This window comes from Rhinopithecus bieti, unplaced genomic scaffold (genome assembly GCF_001698545.2).
Source record: "Rhinopithecus bieti isolate Rb0 unplaced genomic scaffold, ASM169854v2 scaffold_39703, whole genome shotgun sequence".
Taxonomy (NCBI): Eukaryota; Metazoa; Chordata; class Mammalia; order Primates; family Cercopithecidae; genus Rhinopithecus; species Rhinopithecus bieti.
This window is the reverse complement of record NW_016816905.1, coordinates 562632-587766: the sequence shown is the minus strand read 5'-3', so window position 1 is coordinate 587766 and position 25135 is coordinate 562632. Positions and strand designations below refer to the sequence as shown.

The window sequence follows — 25135 nt, the reverse complement described above, 5'->3', positions numbered from 1 at the left end:
TCAGCCTCCCGAGTAGCTGGGACTACAGGCGCCCACCACCATGCCCGGCTAATTTTTTGTATTTTTAGTAGAGATGGGGTTTCACGGTGTCAGCCAGGATGGTCTCAATCTCCTAACCTTGTGATCTGCCCGCCTTGGCCTCCCAAAGTGCTGGGATTACAGGCATGAAGGAATTATCTTTCTTAAATTAATGTTTCCCTTTCATGTGTGACCAAATATTCTGCAAACAACTCAGACATTTTCTAAATGGATTTTAATTCATGTGCCCTCATTTTTCAGGTATTATTAGAGATGAATTTAACATTGAAACAGTTTGAGAATGTGAGAAGTAATTGATATAGAGGTAGATTATATAATTCAGTGCTATTTGTACCAGAGGAAAATGACTCCTGTTTGCAGCAAAACATAGCAAATAATGTGAAGTTTCATGTTATTTAGGAATGGTGCATTATTTGCTTTTAAGCTAGGAAAGGTCAAGATGCCATCCAATTTCTCCCTTATTTCTAACTTACCCACTCATTACAGATGGGTTTACTGATATTATTCTAGGTATTGTGTTATATTGTCATCTCCTTAAAAACTAAAACTCTTAATTTCTTAGCATTTCCAGACAATTTCTTTTGGAATAAGGGAGGGTGCTAATTCTATTTTGGTGTTTGATAGCATTAGCTTGGTCAATATGAAGTTTCCTTTAATAAATGTTTTTACATATTGTGGGTTTTTTTCCTGAAATCAACGTATCAGAGTGCACATTTATTTTATATTTCAGCTTATTTCAACACTACAAGCTATATGAGTTTATGTTCTTCTCTGCCAGGGAAGAAATTGTGATAGGAACTGAGGTAAGTAATTTATCTAGATGGAACCAATTAAGCAGAATCACTTAATGCATGCTGATCAGCATCTGGATCTTTAACTGCTTAAAGCAACTTCTTGTCAAGATTATTCAAGTGTTAATATAACCAACTCGTAGTTTGCAAAAAGAATAATTGTATAAAGAGATCTTTGAATTAGGAAAATAAGCTGTCTTTTGGCATTGAAAGCATTGTGAATCATTTATACTTTGTGTATTTATGGATTATTTGACAAAGTTCAATTGGATAAGGTACATATGTCTTCATAAAACAAAATCAGAAAACTGATAAACTAGTAATTTGCAAAAGAATAATTATATAAAGTAAATGTAATAACTCAGTGAAATCCCTTCTATTTTCGCTTTTTTTTCATTCTACTCATTGTTTAAGACCTAATTTAAGTCCCACTTCCTCAATGAATCAAACCTACATTAATTGCATCATAATCTCAAACAAAAGGTTTAGACAAACTCTGTAATCAATCCTATTATTGCGTGCTAACTGATCTCTTATTGCTGAGTTTGGGCTACTGCCGCACCAATAAGCATATCAATATTCACTGTGTTATATGGTTTCCTAATTGTTTCCTGTGGGTTGATATAGTCAGTACAACTCAACAGTAATTTTCCTGAAGACAAGGATATCTGCTGCTTTTCTGCTACAGCATATAGTACAATGTTGGATACAGTAACCCTTCAATTAATGCTACATAAACAATTCAGTGCCTAGGACAGCAGTTCTACAATGAAAGGCCTATCTGGAGACACTTTCAAACAGGCTTACTTATAATCATATATTTGTAATTCCTAGAAATGAATCCTGAGTAGGAAAACATTTTTTTTACTTTATTTTGTTTTATTTTATTTTTTATTATACTTTAAGTTCTGGGATACATGGGCAGAACGTGCAGGTTTGTTAAATAGCTATACACGTGCCATAGTGGTTTGCTGCACCCATCAACCCATCATCTACATTAGGTATTTCTCCTGATACTATCCCTCCCTTTACTCCCCACTCCCCGACAGGCCCTGGTGTGTGATGTTCCCCTCCCTGTGTCCATGTGTTCTCATTGTTCAACTCCCACTTATGAGTGAGAACATGCAGTGTTTGGTTTTCTGTTCCTGTGTTAGTTTGCTGAGAATGATGGTTTCCAGCTTCATCCATGTCCCTGCAAAGGACATGAACTCATCCTTTTTTTATGGCTACATAGTATTCTATGGTGTATATGTGCCACCTTTTCTTTATCCAATCTGTCATTGATGGGCATTTCACTTGGTTTCAAATATTTACTACTGTGAATACTCCTGCAATAAACACGCGTGTGCATGTGTCTTTATAGTAGCATGATTTATAATCCTTTGGGTATATACCCAGTAATGGGATTGCTGGGTCAAATAGTATTTCTGGTTCTAGATCCTTGAGGAATTGCACACTGTCTTCCACAATGGTTGAAGTAATTTACACTCCCACCAACAGTGTAAAAGCATTCCTGTTTCTCCATATCCTCTCCAGCATCTGTTGTTTCCTGACTTTTTAATGATCGCCATTCTAACTGCCACGAGATGGTATCTCATTGTGGTTTTGATTTGCATTTCTCTAATGATCAGTAATGATGAGCTTCTTTTCATATGTTTCTTGGCTACATAAATGTCTTCTTTTGAGAAGTGTCTGTTCATGTCCTTCACCCACTTTTTGATGGGGTTGTTTTTTCTTGTAAATTTGTTTAAGTTCCTTGTAGATTCCAGGAAATCATTTTAAAGAGACTAAAGATGCCATTAAAAAATAGTGCTTCTGTAGGTCCTCAATTACTTTAGGGGGCTTTGTTGCCTCCTAGAAGTACTAGGGACAGGAGTGGCAATAATCAGAAATAAACAGTGAGTAAGGGGATATTCACATTACCTTTGTAATTTTCCTGATATTAAGAAACACACGGAACATGCCAGCTATTCTGACTTCCTGGGTATTGTTATTCTGGAATTTATAAATTACTTGCTTCATAAACACCTCAGTCACCATTACTCACTCTTCATTTGGGTACTTGCTCTAATGCCAGCCTTTTAAAAGTGAACTGCCAGAAAACAAGGAACCCTTTTTGCTTCTGACTTTCCTAAAAATTACTTCTTTGCAGTCTCCTCATACTGTAGCTTAAATTAGGTGTCACTTGACAAAGTTTCACTGAAAAACGTTTCCATTTCAGAATTACATCATATCGTGTGACAGCCCTTGCAATAATTATCAGTTTGGAATATAATCCTATCTCATGTATTCAAGCAAAACTTTGGGGAAATGATAGTGGCTTCAGTAACAGCATAAGTAGATATTTAGAGTGATCAAGAAAAAATTTCAGAAAGAACTCCCTTTTCCTTTGTTAATTACACAATCATGCCTTTCTTCTATATTGTAAGGATATATTTAGGTGACATTTACACTATGGAAAGATAAAACGGAGAAAGTAGACAGGGATTGGCTGCTTTATTTTCCATTGTCATTTGTATTTTCCCCAGGCTGACCAGAGCAATGAAAAAAAAATCTTTAAGAGAATGATGTTGGGTCTTTAAGAATTAGGCCACTCATGGCATTTTAAAGGATTAGTGAAAGTATTTTACGACATTTTAGAAGTGTTTGCTAACCCTTGGTACATTTTAGAAGTGTTTGCTAACCCTTTCATGGAGGAGGTAGGGGCCTGCCCCAGTAATATGATTATTCATGCTGATATCAGGGCTCTGGGACCAAATAATGGCCACAAGACAAACACATGAATGTTTGAAATTTAACTCTTAGGCAAGCATTCAAGTTAGATAACACTGATGAAATTTAGTTTCTTTAATCGTGGATAGATGAGAAAAAAACATAAATCCCCTCTAATCATAGAAGTGTCCATTTCATAAGTGAGAACAGAATGATGAAAAAGAATATCACCATTTGTCAACCTTTAATAAAATAATAGATCTAGGCAATGATGATGAGTAGCTCCTGACATCACAAAAAGAAAGAAAACCAGACATCACTTGCTTGTTAATAAAATTATACAAAACCCCATATAAATTGCTCTTGCAATTTGAACTGGATAGTCTTTTAGTCAGTCTTCTAACACTAACTTCTCATTTACTGGAAATATGGAAGATAAAGGAATATGTTAAGGATATCACAAAAAGGCAATTAGCAAACCAGGGTATAGGAGATTCTACAGGACAGAAGACATGGAATATTCAACAAATAAATCTCAAAGAAATAAAAAAAACATAAAAGGTGAACCTGTGGATTAAAAAATGACTGAATCAAATTCAATGTAGGTATCTTATTTGGATCCTACTTCAAACAGACAGATAGACAAGCCAAACCACAAACACAAAACAGTTATGAGATCATCGGAGCATTTGAATATTGGCCACATAGTTGATGATGACTGTTACTAATTCCTGGAACTTGTTAGTGTATTCCTTTCCATGGTAAAAGGGACTTTGCAGATTTGATTAAGTTTATGAATTTGAGATGGAGCAATTATTCTAGATTACTGAAGTGGGATCAATGTAATCTCCATGTAAGAGAAAGAGGAAGGCAGGAGGGTCAGAGTCAGAAAAAGGGAGATTTGAAGATGTCACACTGTTGGCCTGGAAGTTGGAGGAAGAGGCCACAACTTTATCAACTGGCTTGTCATCTCCTTCTCATAGTTCTTTTTAATACTTAATTATTATTGTTCATTTTTCTTAAATATGAAATTTAGAAATAAACCTGTGCATATGTGGATTTTTAGTATGTGGCATATATTAATATTTAGTAAATTGGCATGTAAAGTTACTTGGGATAATTGGCTACATGTTTGTTAAAACAAATTAGATTTTACCTTATACCAAACTTAAAATAAATCCAATTTATTAAGAGGTTCATTTCCCATAATGGAAGACATATTCCTTAATGGCAAACTATAATTTGGTCAATACTTCCACTGAGAACAACTGGAAAAACTGGACAAGATTGTTTTAAGACTTAAATGTTTGAAAGCTCAGCTAGCAAAGCTCAAAAAAGATTATGAGCCTGACAGTCACAAATGCTTTCTACCTATAGACATCTACAAGTTTGGAAAAGGTAGCTAAGAAACTTAAAAGCTGAGAATTGAAGCTTTGGTAGACACATGGAGCTAGGAGAACAAAAATTGGAGGGGGAAGAGAATATAGCAAATTTTACAAGTAGCATGTTGGGTCTGCACAAGACCACATTTTAGGAGATCAGCCCTAACTACCATGGACTGAACTTCAATTTCAAATTTTCTCCATTTCTGGTGGATTCAGGTTAGCTGTGTATAGTGTTGTTAACTTCCTCTGTAAAATAAAATCATGCTACACTCCAGATTGTATCAACAGTTTTTCATAACCAATGTCTGTTACATAATAAAAATCACACAGAAAACAAAAATAGACCACAAGTGTTCCAGATGATGGAGTAATTGGTCATGTACTTGAAAATAATTATCCTTAAGAAATATTCTAAAAAATACTCTTGAAAATGAAACATATAAATTTTAGCAGATAAAAATGATTACAATATTAAATGGAAGTTTTGAAATAGAAAAATACAATAAAATTCAAAACCAAGTGGATGTGTTTAACAAGTTAGTCCATAGCTGAAGAGAAAAATTGGTAAACTGGAAGATAAATCAAAAGAAAAAAATCTAAAATAAAGCATGGGGATGCAAAAGCATGGTAAACACAGAAAATGGATGAGAGAGTATGGATATAGTAAAAGGTATAATGAGAGAACAAAAGTCAATTCTAGAATGAGAATATAGAAGTCACATGTGAAGAGTTAATTTTCCAGAACTAGTCAACACCATTAGGACACAGATTTAGGATTTACTTGAACCTCAAATACATGTAAATCTCCACCTAAGCATATTATAGTAAAATTTCTAAAAAAGAAAGATGAAGACAATCTTAAAACCGGCCATAGAAAACAAAAGACATATCTCCTTCAGAGAAGTAACAATGAGACTGACAGCCAACGTCTCAACAGTAACAATGACAGCCAGAGGACCACAAAGTAATTTCAAATCGTCTTAAGAAAATAACTGTCAATCTAGAACTTCATTCAAAGAAAAAACACTTTCTGTGATAAAATAAGAAAAAGGCAAACAAGGCAGCGTAAACATGGGCAAAGAATATAAACAGACAATATGAGGATTTTAATAGAGGGATTTTTAGATTAAAAAATTAGAAAATTTATTACAAACAGAAACACACTAAAGGAAGTACTAATGGGTGCTCTCTGGGCATAAAGAAAATGATTCCAAACAGCAAGTGAGAGAAATAGAAAGGAATGAAGAGCAAGTGAAACGGGACAGATTAGGATGGATGGATAGATAGATAGATCGATCAATCTAAATTAATATCAAACGTGTTACACAAAATGTTTTGTGAGGTTTAAAATACACAATGACAATAGCATATAAGTTGACAGCAAGGTAAGTGAGTCAGTTTTCTAAGCCCCCTCCTGTTGTTTGAGGAAAGTAAAAGTACTTATTTATAAATATTTAATAAGTTAAGGATGCATATTATATCCTTGGGGTAAGCATTGAATAAATGATAATGCTAAGCTAAGAGAGGAGGAGGATGGAACAATAAAATCAGTTGAAGTACTAAATTTAAAATGCAAAACTATAGTAATAAATATGAGAAAAATATTAAGGAAAATAGTTTAATTGTGGAATTGGCTATATAAATTTTTTTAACATGTGATGAAAAATACCGTGAATAAAATTTTAAGTCACTGGGAGAAAACATTTGCAAATTAACATATGAAGGTCAAAAAAAATTTTTTTTATCGTTTTAGAGATGGGGTCTCATTCTTTTCCTCAGGCTGGAATGCAGTGTTATGATTATAGCTCACTGAAGCTTTGAACTCCTGGGCTCAAGTGATCCTTCCACCTCAGCCTCCCATGTAGCTGGGACTGCAGACATACACCCTCATACCCAGCTAAGTTTTTTTTTTTTTTTTTTTTTTTTCGTTGAGATGGAGGTCTCACTTTGCTGCCCAGGCTGATCTTGAATTCCTGGCCTCAAGAGATCCTTCAGCTTCAGCCTCCTGAAGTGCTGGGATTACAGGTGTGAGCCACCAATTCCAGCCCAAAAATATTTTATACACAAATAGTTTCTTTGATAAAATAAGAAAAAGGCAAACAAGGCAACAGAAACACGGGCAAAGAATATGAACAGATAACATACTTTACCAATAAACAGATATAAAGATATCCAACCTTAATAGTTATCAAGGACCTGCAAAAAGTATGTATTTCTTAAATATAAGATTGGCTAATAGTAAAAAGATGGATTAATATCTTGTTAATGAGGCTGCAAGAAAACATAGCTATATTTAGTTAGTGCAACGTTAAATTTGTAAAGCCACTGTGGAGAGCAGATTGGCAAAATCTATAAAGTTTTTGTGAATGTGAATATCTTTCTTCCCTAAATTCAAAGTATCTTCTCTATAGACATATGTACTCATATTATATAAAGCTATTCATACCTGAATATTCATCAAAGCATGGTTTATTACAGCTAAAAATTGCAGAAGGTAAATCAGAAGGGAAATACTTTATTTAAATGAAGTACTCAATAAATACTTCATGTGTACATTCATTTAAATAAAATGAAGTACAGTCACACTATAAAAAACTATCAAGTCTTTAGAATGAATGTAGTAGATTCCTATGTATGGTTATGTTAATATCTCTACAATACATTCTTAATTTAAAAGTGTAGAAGTAGAACAATATGAATAGTGTTCCCATTTATTTTAAAAGCAAATAAAAATGAAAATATATAGACGTGTATATGCATGTAAGTGATTGTATAAAAACCAAAAGAATTTATATTAACAATTAATATGGCTTACCTTTGGACAGTTGGGTGGAAACAGGAATGGAATAGCATGTGAAAAGGGACATTTTATTCTGTATATTTCAGATTTAATGTTAGGCTTTTACAATGTGAGTGTCTTCGCATATTTTTGTACAATAATAAAATTGTTCCCTAGTTCATTCCCGAGAAGTATAGTACTAAGGCACATTTTGTGAATTAAGTGCAGCATATAAGCAAGCTTATATACTAACATATTGATAGAGTGACTTCATCTGGGTTTTTACAAGATGAAAGGCTGCATGGGAAAAAATACGTGAACTCTCAATCCATAAAATATTAAGTGCTTTACAAGTGTGTTGCTACCATATTTAAATTTTCAGTATAAACTAGGTTTGGCTAAAAGTCATTTATAGAGTAAAATCTGGTGTTGTGCTATAACATCCCAAGTTTTCCCCAAGAAAATAAAATTTCTATCATGAATTATGCATATTTATCATATTGTAAAAATATTTATTCAGCTTAATTTCACCAAAGTGGCAACACATCAAATCTTAGATCGTTTTTATTTTCAAAGGTTATATCCTATGTATGCATTTCACCACACACACACATATATATGCATTTGTGTTTGGATATAAAAACATAAGAATAAATCTGCTTTAATAATTTCTCTAACTTACAAAATGTGATAGATAGTATAGCTTTATTTGTAACCATTTAAGCCAACTCACTCAATCTGTTTCAAGATTTTATTTTGCAGCATGGACATTTTTCACATAAGCCCCATTGCACAGCTCCAGGGAAACCATTCACATTGCAGTCCACGTGTTTAATGGAGTTGTGCATTGTACAGACCGTGCAGTCATTGGTGGAGGCCCTGTTTTCAAAAGCGGTTCTGTAGCAGAATCTAACTATAATAAATATGATATATTTAGAAGGATATTTAAAGAAAATCATAAACATGCCTAAGTAGTTACCTTGACTAGAGTCACATTTTGGCAGCCTTTCATAACCCGAAATAATACCACTTAAGGTCAATAAATGTACCTCTCTAAAGTCAGTGAATGCCAACTGTATATAATTTCATGTTCTGAGCACTTATTCCTATAGCAAAACAAAATAAAACACTTTTCCTTCCTTATTTCAAAACCTACACAGATTGTGGGTGTTAATGACACTATGCTTAAACATTGTTAGTTTTGTGGCAGAAAATAACCATATAAAAACACAAATTTTATTTTCTTTCTTTAAACTATAAGGTTATAGTGTCCTGAATAAACAAACTATGAGACTTATGTAAACATTCACCCTTTTAAGAAAAAAAAGGACCAAAACAGCATTACACATTAGATCATATTTTGGAAAGGAGGAAGGCAACTGAAGCATAGCCATAAAGATACCTCTTTTCTCTTCAGTTTACCCTTGAGATGTACCTATCAAAATAATCTAAACTTATCCAGATGATGTTTTAATCTTGAAAAGGCTTTTGTCTCATTGGAGGATCCTATTAGCAAACTACTGGAAGGGAAAATCATACAGGGCATAATTTGTAGTTTGACCTACTCACATTGGGTGTTGCTAAAGAAAATCAATCAGACATTGTTGTGTTAAAATAACTCTATCTGCTCTACCTGGCATGTGTGACTAACTGACTTTAGAATCTATCATTTAAAGAAAATGGTTGATGCTTGGATATACAATTTATCAAACTTCACTCCAGTCATTTTTCTCCAAAGCACAGAAAAATAATCATCCCTCTCTAAATATAAATCTTTTAAGAGAAATTCAAGGAATCTGTCTCCAGCAAAATAATTGATAAATGGCGGGAGCATAATTTAAAGATGATTTCCATCACAGATCACATGGCATCTCAACTCTTGAGTCTGTCACCCAAGTCTTCCCATCTGTTGCCCCAAGAGCATCAATCTTAGCTCCTCTGTGACCAGTTCTCTGATTGAGCTAGGTTGGCCTTTTCATAATTACAGCTTTCTCATTTCCCTCTGCCTCGCAGTATGAGGCTGTTCTTACTGCTGCCTGAAAAGTTCTCCAACATTTTCCTACCAACCCATGCCTACTATCCCCTCATAGCTTCGTCTGAGAGACACTTTTCTTACAGAAAAAAAAAATTAGCAAAGAAGGAAGGAATAAAAAGTACTTTCTCTTACATTACCTTTTACTTGTTATTTCCCCTACATTAAATGTCTTGTTCAAAAATACTGTCATCATACACTCTCCTAGAAATTGACTTCTAATTATAAAGTGATATCTCAAGCAACCAATTACTATCTATAATTCCATGAGATCCGGGTAACTGATATTATTGTTTCTCCTGTTTTTCTGAGTATAGGAGTTACATACATTCACCTAGTGTTCAATAATTGTTTACTAATCAATTAATGTAAAGGAGGAAGATTTTATTTTATTGATTAATTACACAAAGTTGTATTTGGAAAATATTATTTTGGTGTGTAGACTGAAAAACCTAGATCAATCTCTTAAATTATTAATCATTAAGTCCATGACCAGGAAATTAAAAGCTGGTAATAGAATAACACATGTTTATATTAGTCATGTTTTTTATTATAAACTGCCTTATATGGACCACCTTGGGAAATGGCTAACTATAGCCCATTGTAAGTCAAGACTGTAAGATACCAGAGGCCACTAATATTATTGACTATATCAAAATTTATAATTTCTGTTCTAGGGGAAGGAAACATCATAAACGAAGTTAAAAATCAAACTCTAAAAATAAAATTTCCAGTATAAATGACAGAAAAGACGTAACAGTCTTAATATTCTATATAATCAATAAGAAAAAGGTTACCACACTAATGGGAAAATTAACAAAGCATATTTACAAAAGAAAATATATAAATAGCCAATAAACTTATGCGAAGATTTTCAGCCTTCATAGTACCCAAAGAAACGTAGATTCAACAAAAATCAAATTCTCGAAAATTAAAATGAAACCATTGGCTTGTGAGAATGTGATGAATGGCATTCTCATAACCGCTGGGAAGAATGTACATTGGTAAACTTTTCAGAGAGTGGTTTGGCAAGATATATCAATTTTTTTATTTGTATTTACCTTTTGAGCCAAGGATTGTCCTTCACTGGGTTTATCCCAAGTAGATAATAAGACAATGGGCAGAAATATGGGTGCATATATGTTTGATTATAATGGAAAAAAATCTGTGGAGTAGCCAAATGTCTGTTATTAGAAAGAAGTTTAAAATTCTTATAGTGCCTCTATATAATTCTGTCATCATTAAGAGTATTCATATAGTGTTGTACTTACAATGGAAAGTTATTCACACTGTGTTAGTTATTTGATAACAAGCTAATTGTGTCCATTGTGACTGCAGTTTATAGTTTTACATCCACATCTGTTTATGTATATGTATACATATACATACACAGAGAGAGAGAGAACAAGTCCCGAAGGACATACATCAAATTACTAGCAGTAGTCCTGGGTTGTCAAGAAAATGATGAAGAGCATTTGATGTCGATGGTATACCAGATAATCTTCGCTTTCTCTTTCCTTTGTACTTACCTTTATGAAATTATTTTTCTGAAACTATTTTTTGCAATCAGCATGTATTATAGCATATATACATGTTCTCGTTTTTAAAAAGTAACAGCTTAAACTACCAAAGTTTTACTGCGTTCCCTTTTATTTTCCTTACTCAGCATTATTTCTTTTTTCCTTGCTTATTTAACTTTTAAAATGCATAACATTATAAAATGTCTGTTTTATTTTGAACAGATGCATTTCATGTTTATGTGATTAGGCAGTGCTCTTTTTCCCTAAAGCAAAAGGTTCTATTGCAAATGAAGATTTAATTATTACTTGAGGATGAGTATGTTATTATTCATGAGTTATATAAGTCATAAAAAATGTCCAGGGTGATAACAATATGACCTAGAAAACAAGGGCTTTAGCTAAGGGGATTTACTCTGCTATTTATGATACTATCTGGCCAATAGATGGCAGGACTTGGGGGGATGAATGCAGTCTAAGAAAAATCATGTTTCCATTCTGTGATTACAAACCCACAGAATCCATTAATAATCCATACTTCTGGCTTAAAGTGTTCTTTTCAGTCTTTTTTAGGATGCCCAGACGTGCATGCCTAAAGTAAACTGTATCAGGTTCAGCAACCCACGTTTTGAAGTGAACATTTTCAAATCAAAATGTTTTCAAAGGAAAATAACCTGGATTTTCCAGGACCAGAGGCCTCTGAAAAAGAAAAGATTCAGAGTGGATATAATAACTGTCTTCAAATCTAAAGGACTAGCAAGATAAAGAAGAGATTTGTCTTGTCTGCATAACTCCCAGATGGCAAACCAAAGATCACTGGATCTTCTAGGGAGGATTTTTACTAAATAAATGCAATTCCTTTCTAAATATAGAAGTATCTAGAAATGGAAGGGATGAAATGTGGGAGGGCAGAGGCTTAGGCCTTCCTCAGTTTTATACTACCAACTCTCAGCACAGGTCCTGGCAGACAGATGGCACTTTAAGTTTGTCGGAATGAATTGAGAGGTAATAGGTTACATCTTCATTGAATATATTTCAAGTTTAGCAATATGGCTTTTGTTGAATGATATTTTCTGAAGTTGTTTAAAGCACTAGAAGGGAAATTGAACTAGATGATCTATGAGTATGTGACCATCAAACCCAGATTTTTCTAGGATTTTTTAGGACTTTCAATTTAAACTATTTTGTCCTATTCTTCCCACGAGTATACTTCCAAATGTTATTCTCATTAGTAAAGTCCAAAATTTATGATCAGCCAGTCTTACTCTGGGTAGCAATTACTAACAGAATGACAAAGTGAATTCCTTTCTATGGGCTGGAAATCATGTAGGATTACTTACAGTTGGAGTGGATAAATGCAGTTGTTTATAACTAAAAGGTCACTTACCATAAATATGTAGCTGGCTCTATCTTGGTGAATGCAGACTTACATGTCAATGTAAGTCAACCAAGACTCTAGGGTGATATATTTTTATTGATTGTTTTTTTAAAAAAGAAGATTTTGATCACAGTTCTATAATATTGGGCCACATACTAATGTTTTCATAGTGTTCAAGTTGGCTTATGAGGCCACTCTTTAGGCTTGGTGAGTGTTTGAGAGATGGCTGAGAATATACAAGCAGATATGCATTGTGCAGGAAAGCATGCAAGTGAAGAGTCAATTAAGAAAGAATAAACATGCTTAGAAAGAGGCCACCTGATTGGTATTCTGATGGCAGAATTGAGAAACTTTCTATGCAAATTATGCAGCTGCATCGGCACCATTGACATTATAGGAGTGAAGAGGGAGAAAAAACACAACAAAGTTCTCTGTGGCAAAATAGCTCTGTGCTCGATCAAGGAAATAATATAAGGGGAGATGTGGTAGAGGGAAGTTGCTTTTTCTTCTGTTTGCCTGAACCACTAATGACCACAGCACAAGTGGCAAGTTTGACTGATGAATATGGAGTTTCATAGCTCCCAGAGCACTGATTTTGGACTAAGAAGAATTTAGATGAGAGATGCAACCTACTTTCCCTTATTTCAAGATTTGCATGCCTGGTACATACAGTATCATATAAATGTACCAAAGCTTGTGAGGAGGCGCACGAACACACACACACACACACACACACACACACACATACACATGTCATACTCTAAACAGCGGGAACACCAAAGAGATAGATCATCCATTATTCTAGGAATTTTTTTTTGCTCCTATTCAATACACAGTAACTTAAAGAATAAGGGACTTTCATATAAAAAAGATAAGGTATTTTAGATTGGAAAAAAAGACATAATATAAGCTCACAAATGAACCCAGTTATTTTACTTCATTTAAAGAGTGGAAATCTGACTTGAATGATATTTTCCTCAGTAATAAGCAAAATACATTAAATAAATACAACATACTAATATTCATGACCTGGAGCAACTCATGTTTCTTCTATGAAGACTTTTCTGACTTCTGTAGACCATGCTGAATCCTCCCTTCTGTAGACCACCATTGATTTGAACTAAGGCACTGTGCTTTTTGGTATCAATTTATATGTAATCTGACTTTAGCCAGGCGGCCTTCAAGCCTGCCTCTGCTCTCTCATGCTCTCTCTCACTCACGCTCTCTCTCTCACTCACAGACACACACTCTCTCTCTCTCTCACATATGCACTCACATAAACTCCTCTTGCTGCCCCCTACACACAACTGATTCCTAGGAGCTTGAGGGAAATGGTGACTCCTTACTATATATCTTTAGCTTTCTTTAAAAGCTCAGCCCAAAGATGATACATAGGGCATCACACAGAGACCTGGATACTCTCCTAAGTTTTCTGTTAGTTTTAAAAATATGTGCAAAGGCCAGGCACAGTGGCTCACGCCTGTAATCCCAACACTTTGGGAGGCTGAGGTGGGCAGATGGAACACTTGAGGCCAGTAGTTCGAGACCAGCCTGGCCAACGTGGTGAAACCCCCATCTCTACTAAAAATACAAAAAAAAATTAGCTGGGCATGGTGGCAGGCACCTGTAATTCCAGCTACTCAGGAGGCTGAATCAGGAGAATCGCTTGAACCTGGGAGGTGGAGGTTGCAGTGAGCCGAGATCGTGCAACTGCCTGCATGACAGGGTGAAACGCCTGTCTAAAAGAAAAAAAAAAAAATATATATCTATAGCATATATATATACTACGTATTATATATATATATTTATAGCATATATAGTACTAGTATATATATATTATAATATATATATATATACACACACACACACAATACACACATACACACACACACACACACACACACACATATATAAATATATGCCCAAATTCTTCCAAATGTTCTAGAACTTTCTCCCTGAAAGTGGGCTGGGCTTAGTGCCTTTCTTCTAGTGAATAGAATATGGCAGAAATGGCAGAATACCACTTCCAAGATGAGGCTATAAAAAACCTGTGGCTTCCATCTTGGTTCCTCTCTTGATCTCTCTCTTGCACTGGTGATGCCTGTTGCTACACTACAAGGACACTCGGCAGCATCTGGAGAGGCCCACAAGGCGAGAGCCTGAGGCCCACCTACAGATGCCTGAGTGAGCTTGGAAGTAGATCCTCCTCTAGCTGATCCCTAAGATGAATGCAGGCCTGATTGACAGCTTGACTGAAACATCATGAAAGACCCTGAGCAAGTACCACATAGCTAGACTGCGCTCAGATCCCTGACCCACAGAATTGTGTATTTCTAAATATTTGCTGTTTTAAGCACCCAGGCTTGGGGTAATTTGTTACATAGCAATAGGTAACAATACATTTCCCATTCATAACAGCAGCTGAAATCTCTCTCTTTTGCCCCATATTTCAATCAGCCCCAAAATGCTTACTTTTCTTTTTTTTTTTTTTTTTCATTTTCTCCTCCCCTGTGTCTGGCTGCTCCTTGCACAACCCACTCTAGCCTCCTGTTATTGCTCTTCAATTTCAGAAAAGTCCCCTTGGATTTCTGGTTAAAAAAAAAACCAGTTCTCCTCCATGAATGGCTTGTCTTCCAAACCATTGTACATAATAGGTGCTTAATAAATATCTGTTCATAGTATAAGGAAACTTCAAATTCTTTTGACTTGTGCAAACAAAATTTATTCATTTGAAAAATATTTTCTTAACAATTGAGACGGAAGTTATGGAGAGAGGTGCTTCAGTGTTTGAAGCTAAGCCTTTTGTGAGCAAGACTCAATACTGATAACTCTAAAACCTTGTCTGGTACCTGAGCCAGACAGACATTGGACTGTATGTACTCTTTGGCTTCTTCAGCTTCTGAAACAGGAAGAAGCATACATTTTAATTTCACATGATCAAAGTTGCTGTACAGTTAAAGCCCAGCAAGTACTTTCCTCTCAGGAACAATTCTGGATTCAAGATCATTTTTTTCTAAATGCATTTTACAGGTCAGTGTCTGTGGCCACCTGATTATCAAGTTATTTATCAAACAAATGCAGTATGCCTACCAGCATTTTAAGTACTCTGGAGACTTTCTGTCAGTCAGTAAGTTCCTGTACAAATATTACTTTTACTGCTAGCGTGTGACACTGGCTAGAAAAACAAACACAGTTTCAAAATGCTAAGAGCCTAGCAAGAGAAACAGACATTAATTTAGTAAACCCACAGGCATATAATTACAAACCAAGTACTGTAAAGGAAAAATAGAGGTTACTTTAAAGAGATATATTAGAGGGCTTCTTATAATCAGTGGATCAAGGAATGCTCCTCTGAGTTAGTTATCTTTGTGAAGAGGTCTGGGCATAACTTGTTATCCAGGCAAATGTGTAGGGCAAAAGGAAGTGGAGTTAGTTGAGCATTTACTGTATTCTAGGCACTAAGCACGTTAAATATCACACACATGTAATCTTTACAACCACCATAGAGGGTGAACACCTCTTCAACTGTATTTTAAAAACATGAAGCCTATGACTAATCTCCACAAGAGTAACTGCTGTCCCAAGCTTCCTCTGCAAAGACTTTGAGTTAATCCTCAAAAGTATCAAAGACAACCTTGAATGAAAGAGACTGTTGAGATCATTTTTCAGTTAAGCGGCATGTGATATTGATTACCTACAGAAGTTTCAACAGTTAAAACCCAAACAAAATAGAACTTAGTTTAAATTACTGCCTTCCAAACATGCACTCTAAAAGAATAAAGGATGATATAAATAATAGTGTAATGAAGTGATTTTCAATTATTCTTTTACAACCCTCTCCATTGCTTTATACTTTCTACCCAAGAACCCCATGATGCTCTTTTTATATAATAAATACTGCTAACCAAATATATATGTTTCAGTTTATGTGCCGTTTATGAAAATCAACACTGTACCGTGTATTAAATTACAGCCAAAATTGAGAAAAGAGAAGGGAACGCAGTTCATTATTCTTTGTTAAATAATGAATGTTTTTGAAATAATATGATCATTAAATGCAAATGAGCATAACTGATATAAATGTAAATTTTTCAAAACTTGAAATGTTCCTTAAGATAAACTCTTTGGCTGAATTCTTAATATTTAATTGTTCCGCTTTCACAAAATGAATGCAGTCACCTATTCAACATAATTAGTCATCTAGGGAAAAACAATTATAATTGAACATAGCTGCTTCCCAAATGCATTTTAAATAACATAAACAGTCCTACGTTAAATATCTGGCCTACTGCTTGGATATCTTGTATTTGCCTCTCCAGACCCCTTTCTCTACCCCTACCACGTGTCTCAGAATGCTAATGTTATGGAAACCATCCAGAGGCTCCTTTGCTTCCTGGGCTTCTACCTGTGCCAGCAGGGTGCCTGGGTGGGAGAAAGCGTGAGGCTGAGGTGGCTTCATTCCCAGCTCCCTCCGCATTGAATCACTACATGTTGGGTGCATCCTTCACAGGTTATAGTTTCTGTCCTGTCTATGCAGCTCTTCTCCCTGCATTCTGGAAACTGTTCCTTCCTCTTTCCCAATCACCCGAGGGATAATAACAGAGATAGGGTGCTGGGCCATCCCTGTTACGTTCCCTCAAACCACCCTGCACCTTTGTATAAAGTCCTTTTATTAAACCCTCCTCAATGACCCATTTTCAGTGCACTATTTTCTCTTAGAACTCTAACTCTATAGTAATTGATACCAGGAATGGCCTCAGGAAACTGATCCTCAAATGAGAATCTGAATTGGGTTGTTCACATATGTGTGTGGTGTCCAGAAAGCTTACTGGGCAGGAGTAGGTGTAGGGAGAAATTGGGATGCAACACTGAGGCACATGACTGAGCATTGACTCTAAGGATATCCAACAGAAGACAATCAAATAGCAAGTTGGGCAGGCGAATGTGTTGATATGGGTGCACTCAGGATTTGGGACTTGAGAATGTGGTTCCAGCACCCAGGAGTGACATTAAGAGTCTGCTAGGCTGCTAGGCTTGCCATACAGTCAATTAGGTTGTTGTGACAGAACTTCCCTGGCAGGATGCAAAGAAAAGAAAGGATTTTGATAGCGCAGGGAGATGAAATAATGTACTATCTGTTTAGCCATTTTCTACTTATCATGCCTGTGAATGTCCAGAGGATGCACTCCTCTTATCCAGGCATTCGGGAATCCCTTGTTGGGGAGCTTTCCATCATCACTGACCACCCCAGTAGTGGCTATTCTCAGTAGGCTGACTTCTAATCAGAGGCGTGAGATGCTTTGAACCATGTTTGGGATGAAAAGCTTGCTAAAGTGAACAGTCCACACACACCATTCTAATGACAAGCTTATAGGTTTTTAATCACTAAATGAATCTTCAGTATTAGTGAGAAAAACGTATAGTAATGTAGTAACTTTTTTAAAAGAAATCTCCTGAAAATATACACTGCTCACTAATGCTTACATGAATATACTCTGTATAATTGACACAAAAAAAAGTATGGAGAGTTATTTCAAGTTTTGCACAAGGTAAAAACAGAAGCTGATACATAAGCTTAGTTGAAAGGTAAGCATCCCCCCGCAAGTACTTGGATTACCATTAACTATTTTCTTAATCTCTATGAAGCTCGATTCTTCATCTACAAAATAAGAGAACTAATATCTGTATCCCATTGTTGTGAGGATAAACAAGACAGGGCCTGGCATAGGACAGCATCTCAACTAACAGGGCAAAGTAAGTTTGCCTTGGGCATGCCTCTCTCATTGGCATTTGTCATCTATTACTACATCCTATACTGGAGCCTTGAGGTCAGGCTCCACAACTGCTTATTTCACAGACGCACACTAGATCCTAACTAGTGAGGGTGACTAAATGAATTCATGAATGTGTTATTGTGAGGATGCAATGCAAGTGGTTACTTTAAGGTGTACCTTTCTTTCCTTCCCTCTATTGGTGTTTACATTTCACCTCTTCATTTGTTGCCTTTATAGTCAGGGACAATTTATTTAACCGCAGGTTTGCGGTAGGTTTCTCCTCATTAAAATTGAGATGACGTCTCTCTCTTGTCCATTCGGGCTGCTATAACACAAATATAAACTGGATGGCTCATAAGCAACAAGAATTTATTTCTTATAGTTTTAGAGACTGGTAAATCCAAGATAAGGCACCAGCAGATTTCTAGTGTCTAGAGAAGACTTGCTCTCTGCTTTATAAGGAGTGCCTTCTTACTGTATCTTCACTTGGTGGAAGGGGTGAACAAACTCCCTTTGGCCTCGTTCATAAAGGTATTAATACTTTATGAGGGAGGAGGCATCATGACCTAATTGCTTCCCAAAGGCCATCCCTCTTAACACCATATATTGGGGACTAAGTTTCAACGTATCAGTGTTGGGGAGATGGGAACATTCAGACCATAGCAACCTATTACCCTTGTAGCAATGCTGTGAAATAAATTAGATAACAGTCTAAATACCTACAAAATAGGGAGTACTCCATAAATTTTATTTTCCTTTCTTTTGTCCAATTTGTATTTCAAGGACTCAACACATTATAGACACTGAAATAAATGTTGTCCATTATGGACCACGCATAAACTTCTAATTTGGAAAGTTTATACACTGCTCATTTCTTAAAAAAAAAAAAACTCCCAAATATCAGATTACTGCCCATGGGATTGCAAAATATTTTATGCCTTTTATGGTTAAAATGCTCTAAGAATTTGGAAGAAGTCCTACTTCTGAAAGTTATTTCAATAAATCCGAAATGAATAGATGTGGAAAATATTTAACATTCAACGGTTAATTTTGAGTAAGAGACATGTAGTTGATTTTATCCCTTTTATTTCTACAAACCATAAGAAGAAACAGTTTGGACAGGTTCCTCAAAAGAGTCTCCCCAAATCCTTTTTAATAGGATACATCAACTCAAGTGTCACCCAAAGATTATTCCTAACAAATGTACATATTGTTTGACTTTGCTTGGAATAAACAAAAAGCTTAAAATTAGATTATTGCTTAGAAACAGAGCCATTAAATTAAAATAAGGCCAGACATTTGGAACTAAGTCAGTTTAAGAGAGTCACCTTTCATTAAATTATGGCTACCATGTTTGGATTGTTTTATTAGCTTTATGCCACAACCATAAAAACTCAGTTAAAATTTCACAGTAAGTGCCTAGTGCCTTCACACAAATTCACAAAATCAGTGCCTCTAAACAAATTCGTTTTTCATACTAAAAGAAATGCCAATAACCACTAAATCACTAAAACTAAAAGGCAAAAAAGTGGAAAACTTTTTTAACATCATTTAAATCGCTATTGGCCTGACTTACTTTTCCCCTTAAAAAAATATATATATATATACATATATATATAGACAACAACTTAATGCTGTTTCCCCTCATTTCTCATTTTTCATAGGGTTCCAGCACTCTATCACTATTTGAAATGTAACTAATTTAAACTTATTTAGCAAAAGAAGCTTTATTTATAGCCTTATTTGTGCTGAGCAGCTTTTCAGAAAACACATTTTTCAGATTAATGGAAATGTTTGTGGTAACATTAGCTCTACTTGCCATTCCAAAACTATAAAATGAATTAAGAGGGGGAACGACTTGAATTAAAGCATGAGTGACTTCATAAAAATAAACACTTTACATAATTTGTAAATTTAAATTTTTGTTACCTCAAAATGTAGGCAGAATGATTGACAAACATAATGCATTTATTTGCCAAAAAACAAGAAGAAATTTGCTTGATTACTGATTAAAATTATTTTAAATGATTTTTCCAGTGAGTTTTTTGTGTGTATATCACTGATGGAAACTTTTTATTCTGTGCCACAGATTCTCATTTCCATATACAGTTTTGTGACCGGAGACTTGACATGCTGAATTAATGTGTGTGTGTGTGTGTGTGTGTGTGTGTGTGTGTGTGTGTGTGTGTGTGGAGAGACATAAATATAGAGATAATGATAGAGACATCATTGTAATAGCTTCTTTAGGGAGCTCTTAGAGTTAACTGGAGAAACCCTAACTTTCGTTGAACACAGTTTGAATTCTAAAGTTAGTTGTGATGCTACTTATATTCTCCGAATATACTGTAAACACAAAATATTCCACTTTTTAAAATAATGGAAATATGTTAACAATAAAGCATAAAATTTACAAATAATTTTATCTTTCAAATATGAAAAATGCTTCATCCAAAAACTAATGATGCTGGTCCACCTGGTTTCAGCTCTGATGGACTATCTTGTAAGAAATCATCCTCTAATCAAGAACACATAAAAAAGTGGATACTTTTTTAAAAGTAAGTTTGAAGGCATTGGAGATTTTCCAAGGTACTCAGGATTTAAGAGGCCACAATCCTAGAGAGAAGTGAAGATTTTTGAAGTGAACCCAATATTTGTGTTGCTCTTCCTCTAGGGGAATTTGTTGAGTTTTAGGAAGTACAAGGCAAGAAGTTGAGAAGCAAGAGGAGGACAGTCCTTAAGAAGCAGAGAAGCCAATAGAACTTCTGACAGTTTTCTAAGACTAGAAAACAAAACTCTGAATATGAGCATGTCAAAGTAGCCAGGATCAAGAGGACAAGATTACAGGAAGAAGAGGGGGTACACAGAAGTGAACTTGATACTCTGTGACAGCTTTTCACTCCGGGCATTTGCTGATTCTTAAGCCATGGTGGGAAAATGACCCAAATGTATACTATAAACCCCAAAACAATCACCAAAACAAACAAAACTTATAGCTAAAAGCAAGCAGAAGGGATAAAATGAAACACGAAAATACTCAATACAAAAGAAGGCAGAAAAAGAGAACAAAGGAGTTATGGGACAAATAGAAACAAATAGTGAAGATGGTAGATTTAAACCGAACTAAATCACTTATCACACTACAAAGAAATATATGCCGAACCATATAAATTATCACATTAAACATAACACCCCTTGTGAAAAGAAAAAAGCAAAGATGATCAGATTGCCAACTATATGACCCACTATATAATCCCTACAAGAATAAGGACATAAACAGTTTACAAGTGGGGAAATTATGGAAAATATGTATACCATGTTAACAGCAATCATAAAAAGCAGGAGTGGTTTCATAAGTATCAGACTCAATAGATGTCAGAGCAAAGAATAAGACCAGTGAGAAAGAAGGTCACTTCCTAATGAAAAAGGCATCAAATCATCAAGAGGACATAGCAATCCTAAATGTTTATATACTTAACAGAGATTGAAAATATATGAAGCAAAAGTCAATAGACCTGCAAGGAAAATAGACACATTTACTCTTATAATGGTAAATGTCAACACCCTCTTTTAACGATTGATAAAGACAAAGTTAGTAAAAATATAGACAACTTGAACAAGACTATCAAATAATTTGACATCATTGACGTTTATATAAGGAAAAAAACAGAAAACACATTCATTTTAAGTGCACAAAAAATATTTACAAGTTAGTTCATATTCTAGACTATAAAACAAGTCTAAATTAATTTCAAAAGATTCAAATCATACAAAGTATGCTTTCTGATCAAAATTGAGTTTCAGAAGTCAGTAACAGAAAATCCCAAATATGTACAGACTAAATACACAGTTCTCCATAACCCATGGATAAAAGAAGAAATAAAAAAGGAATTTAAAAAGCATTTTGAATGGGTTGAAAATGAAAACACAAAATATCAAAGCTAAAACAGCATTTTGAGGGAAATTTATAGCACTAAACAGTCTTAAATCTTTAACCTCAACTTGCACCTTAAGAAGCTAACAAAGAAGAGAAGTTTAAACACAAATTAAGCTGAAGAAAAGTAGTAACAAATAACAAAAAAAAATTAAAAAAAATAAAATAGAGCTTTTATTTTAAAATCAACTAAATTAATAAATCTTTATCAAGACCAAGCAGGAAAAGAGAGAGAAGACAAAATTACCAAAATCAGGAATGAGAGTGGTGACATTATTAAAATTTCTACAAATATAAAAGAATAATAAGGTATTATTATTGTCAAAAACTGTGAAGAGTCAGATTTTACCTATTTTACAGGTTAGCCTGTCTCTGTCTTGTGGATACTGGCAGAAGATTCAAGACTCCTTAGTCAGAGAGAGTTAGAGAAATAAAACTCAATATTCTCAAATTGAGCTGAAAGAAAGGATAAGAAAGTAAATAAAAGAGCAGCAATTAAAGAAAAGAAAATATATACGATCAGGAAAATAAAGCTATGAGGTGATTCTTTAGAAAGGCTAATGAAATTAATAATCCTCTAGTAAGACTTTAAGAATAAAAAAAGAAAGATGAAAATACAATGTCAGTAATAAATTGAGGCGTCTCTAAAGATCTCATAAACTAAAAGATAATATGAATAACATTGTATCTAAATTTTCATACTACATAAAATGATAAAATTTGAAAACTTCTCTATCAAATAAATGGAATTAAATTATATCTAAAAATACTACCTTGTTATTTTTTAATTTTTTATTATACGTTAAGTTCTAGGGTACATGTGCACAACATACAGGTTTGATACATAGATAGACACAGGCCATGTTGGTTTGCTGCACCCATCAACTCGTCATTTACATTAGGTATTTCTCCTAATGCTCTCTCTCTCCCAGCCCTCTATGCCCTGACAGGTCCAGGTGTGTGATGTTCCCTGCACTGTGTCCAAGTGGTCTCATTGTTCAGTTCCCACCTATGAGTGAGAACATGCAGTGTTTGGTTTTCTGCCCTTGTGACAGTTTGCTGAGAATGATGGTTTCCAGCTTCATCCTTGTCCCTGCAAAGGACATGAACTCATCCTTTTATGGCTGCATAGTATTCCATGGTGTATATATGCCACATTTTCTTAATTCAGTCTATCATTGATGGACATTTGTGTTGGTTCCAAGTCTTTGTTATTGTGAATAGTGCTGCAATAAACATATGTATGCATGTGTCTTTACAGTAGCATGATTTACAATCCTTTGGTTATATACCCAGTAATGGGATTGCTGGGTCAAATGGTACTTCTGGTTCTAGATCCTTGAAGGATCACCACACTGCCTTCCACAATGGTTGAACTAATTTACACTCCCACCAACAGTGTAAAAGCACTCCTATTTCTCCACACCCTCTCCAGCATCTGTTGTTTCCTGACTTTTTAATGATCTCCATTGTAACTGCCATGAGATGGTATCTCATTGTGGTTTTGATTTGCATTTCTCTAGTGACCGGTGATGATGAGCTTCTTTTCATATGTTTCTTTGCTGCATAACTATCTTCTTTTGAGAAGTGTCTGTTCATGTCCTTCACCCACTTTTTGATGGGGTTGTTTTTTTTTCTTGTAAATTTGTTTGAGTTCTTTGCAGATTCTGGATATTAGCCCTTTGTGAGATGGCTAGATTGCAAAAATTTTCTCCCATTCTGTAGGTTTCCTGTTCACTCTGATGGTAGTTTCATTTGCCTTGAAGAAGCGCTTTAGTTTAATTAGATCCCATTTGACGATTTTGGCTTTTGTTGCCATTGCTTTTGGTATTTTAGTCACGAAGTCCTTGCCCATTCCTATGTCCTGAATGGTATTGTCTAGGATTTTTTCTAGCATTTTTATGGTTTTATATCTAACATTTAAATCTTTAATCCATCTTGAATTAATTTTTGTATAAGGTGTAAGGAAGGGATTTAGTTTCAGCTTTCTACATATGGCTAGCCAGTTTTCCCAGAATCATTTATTAAATAGGGAATCCTTTCCCCATTTCTTGTTTTTGTCAGGTTTGTCAAAGATCAGATTGTTGTAGATGTGTGGTGTTATTTCTGAGGCCTCTGTTCTGTTCCATTGGTCTATATATCTGTTTTGGTACCAGGACCGTGCTCTTTTGGTTACTGTAGCCTTGTAGTATAGTTTGAAGTCAGGTAGCTTGATGTCTCCAGCTTTATTCTTTTTGCTTAGGATTGCCTTGGCAATGCAGACTCTTCTTTGGTTCCATATGAACTTTAAAGTAGCTTTTTCCAATTCTGTGAAGAAAGTAATTGGTAGCTTGATGGGGATGGCATTGAATCTATAAATTGCCTTGGGCAATATGGCCATTTTCACGATATTGATTCTTCCTATCCATGAGCATGGAATGTTCTTCCATTTGTTTGTGTTCTCTTTTATTTTGTCAAGCAGTGTTTAGTAGTTCTCCTGGAAGAGGTCCTTCACATCCCTTGTAAGTTGGATTTCTAGGTATTTTATTCTCTTTGTAGCAATTGTGAATGGGAGTTCACTCATGATTTGGCTCTCTGTTTGTCTGTTATTCGTATATAAGAATGCTTGTGATTGATTTTTGCACATTGATTTTGTATCCTGAGACTTTGCTGAAGTTGCTTATCAGCTTAGGTAGATTTTGGGCTGAGATGATGGGGTTTTCTAAATATATAATCATGTCATCTGCAAATGGGGACAATTTGACTTTCTCTTTTCCTAATTGAATACCCTTTATTTCTTTCTCTTGCCTGATAGCCC

The 25135-nt window shown here is 34.9% G+C and overlaps 1 protein-coding gene across 1 annotated transcript in view; it reads left to right on the top strand.

Moving 5' to 3' along the window:
- The window catches only part of CABCOCO1 (ciliary associated calcium binding coiled-coil 1), a 107112-nt gene that overhangs the window by 29918 nt on the left and 52059 nt on the right, over positions 1-25135 (top strand). Inside the window, exon 5 of the mRNA XM_017855489.1 lies at positions 770-842. Within this exon, the coding sequence (XP_017710978.1) occupies positions 770-842 (73 nt within the window). The remainder of the gene's footprint in view (positions 1-769; positions 843-25135) is intronic.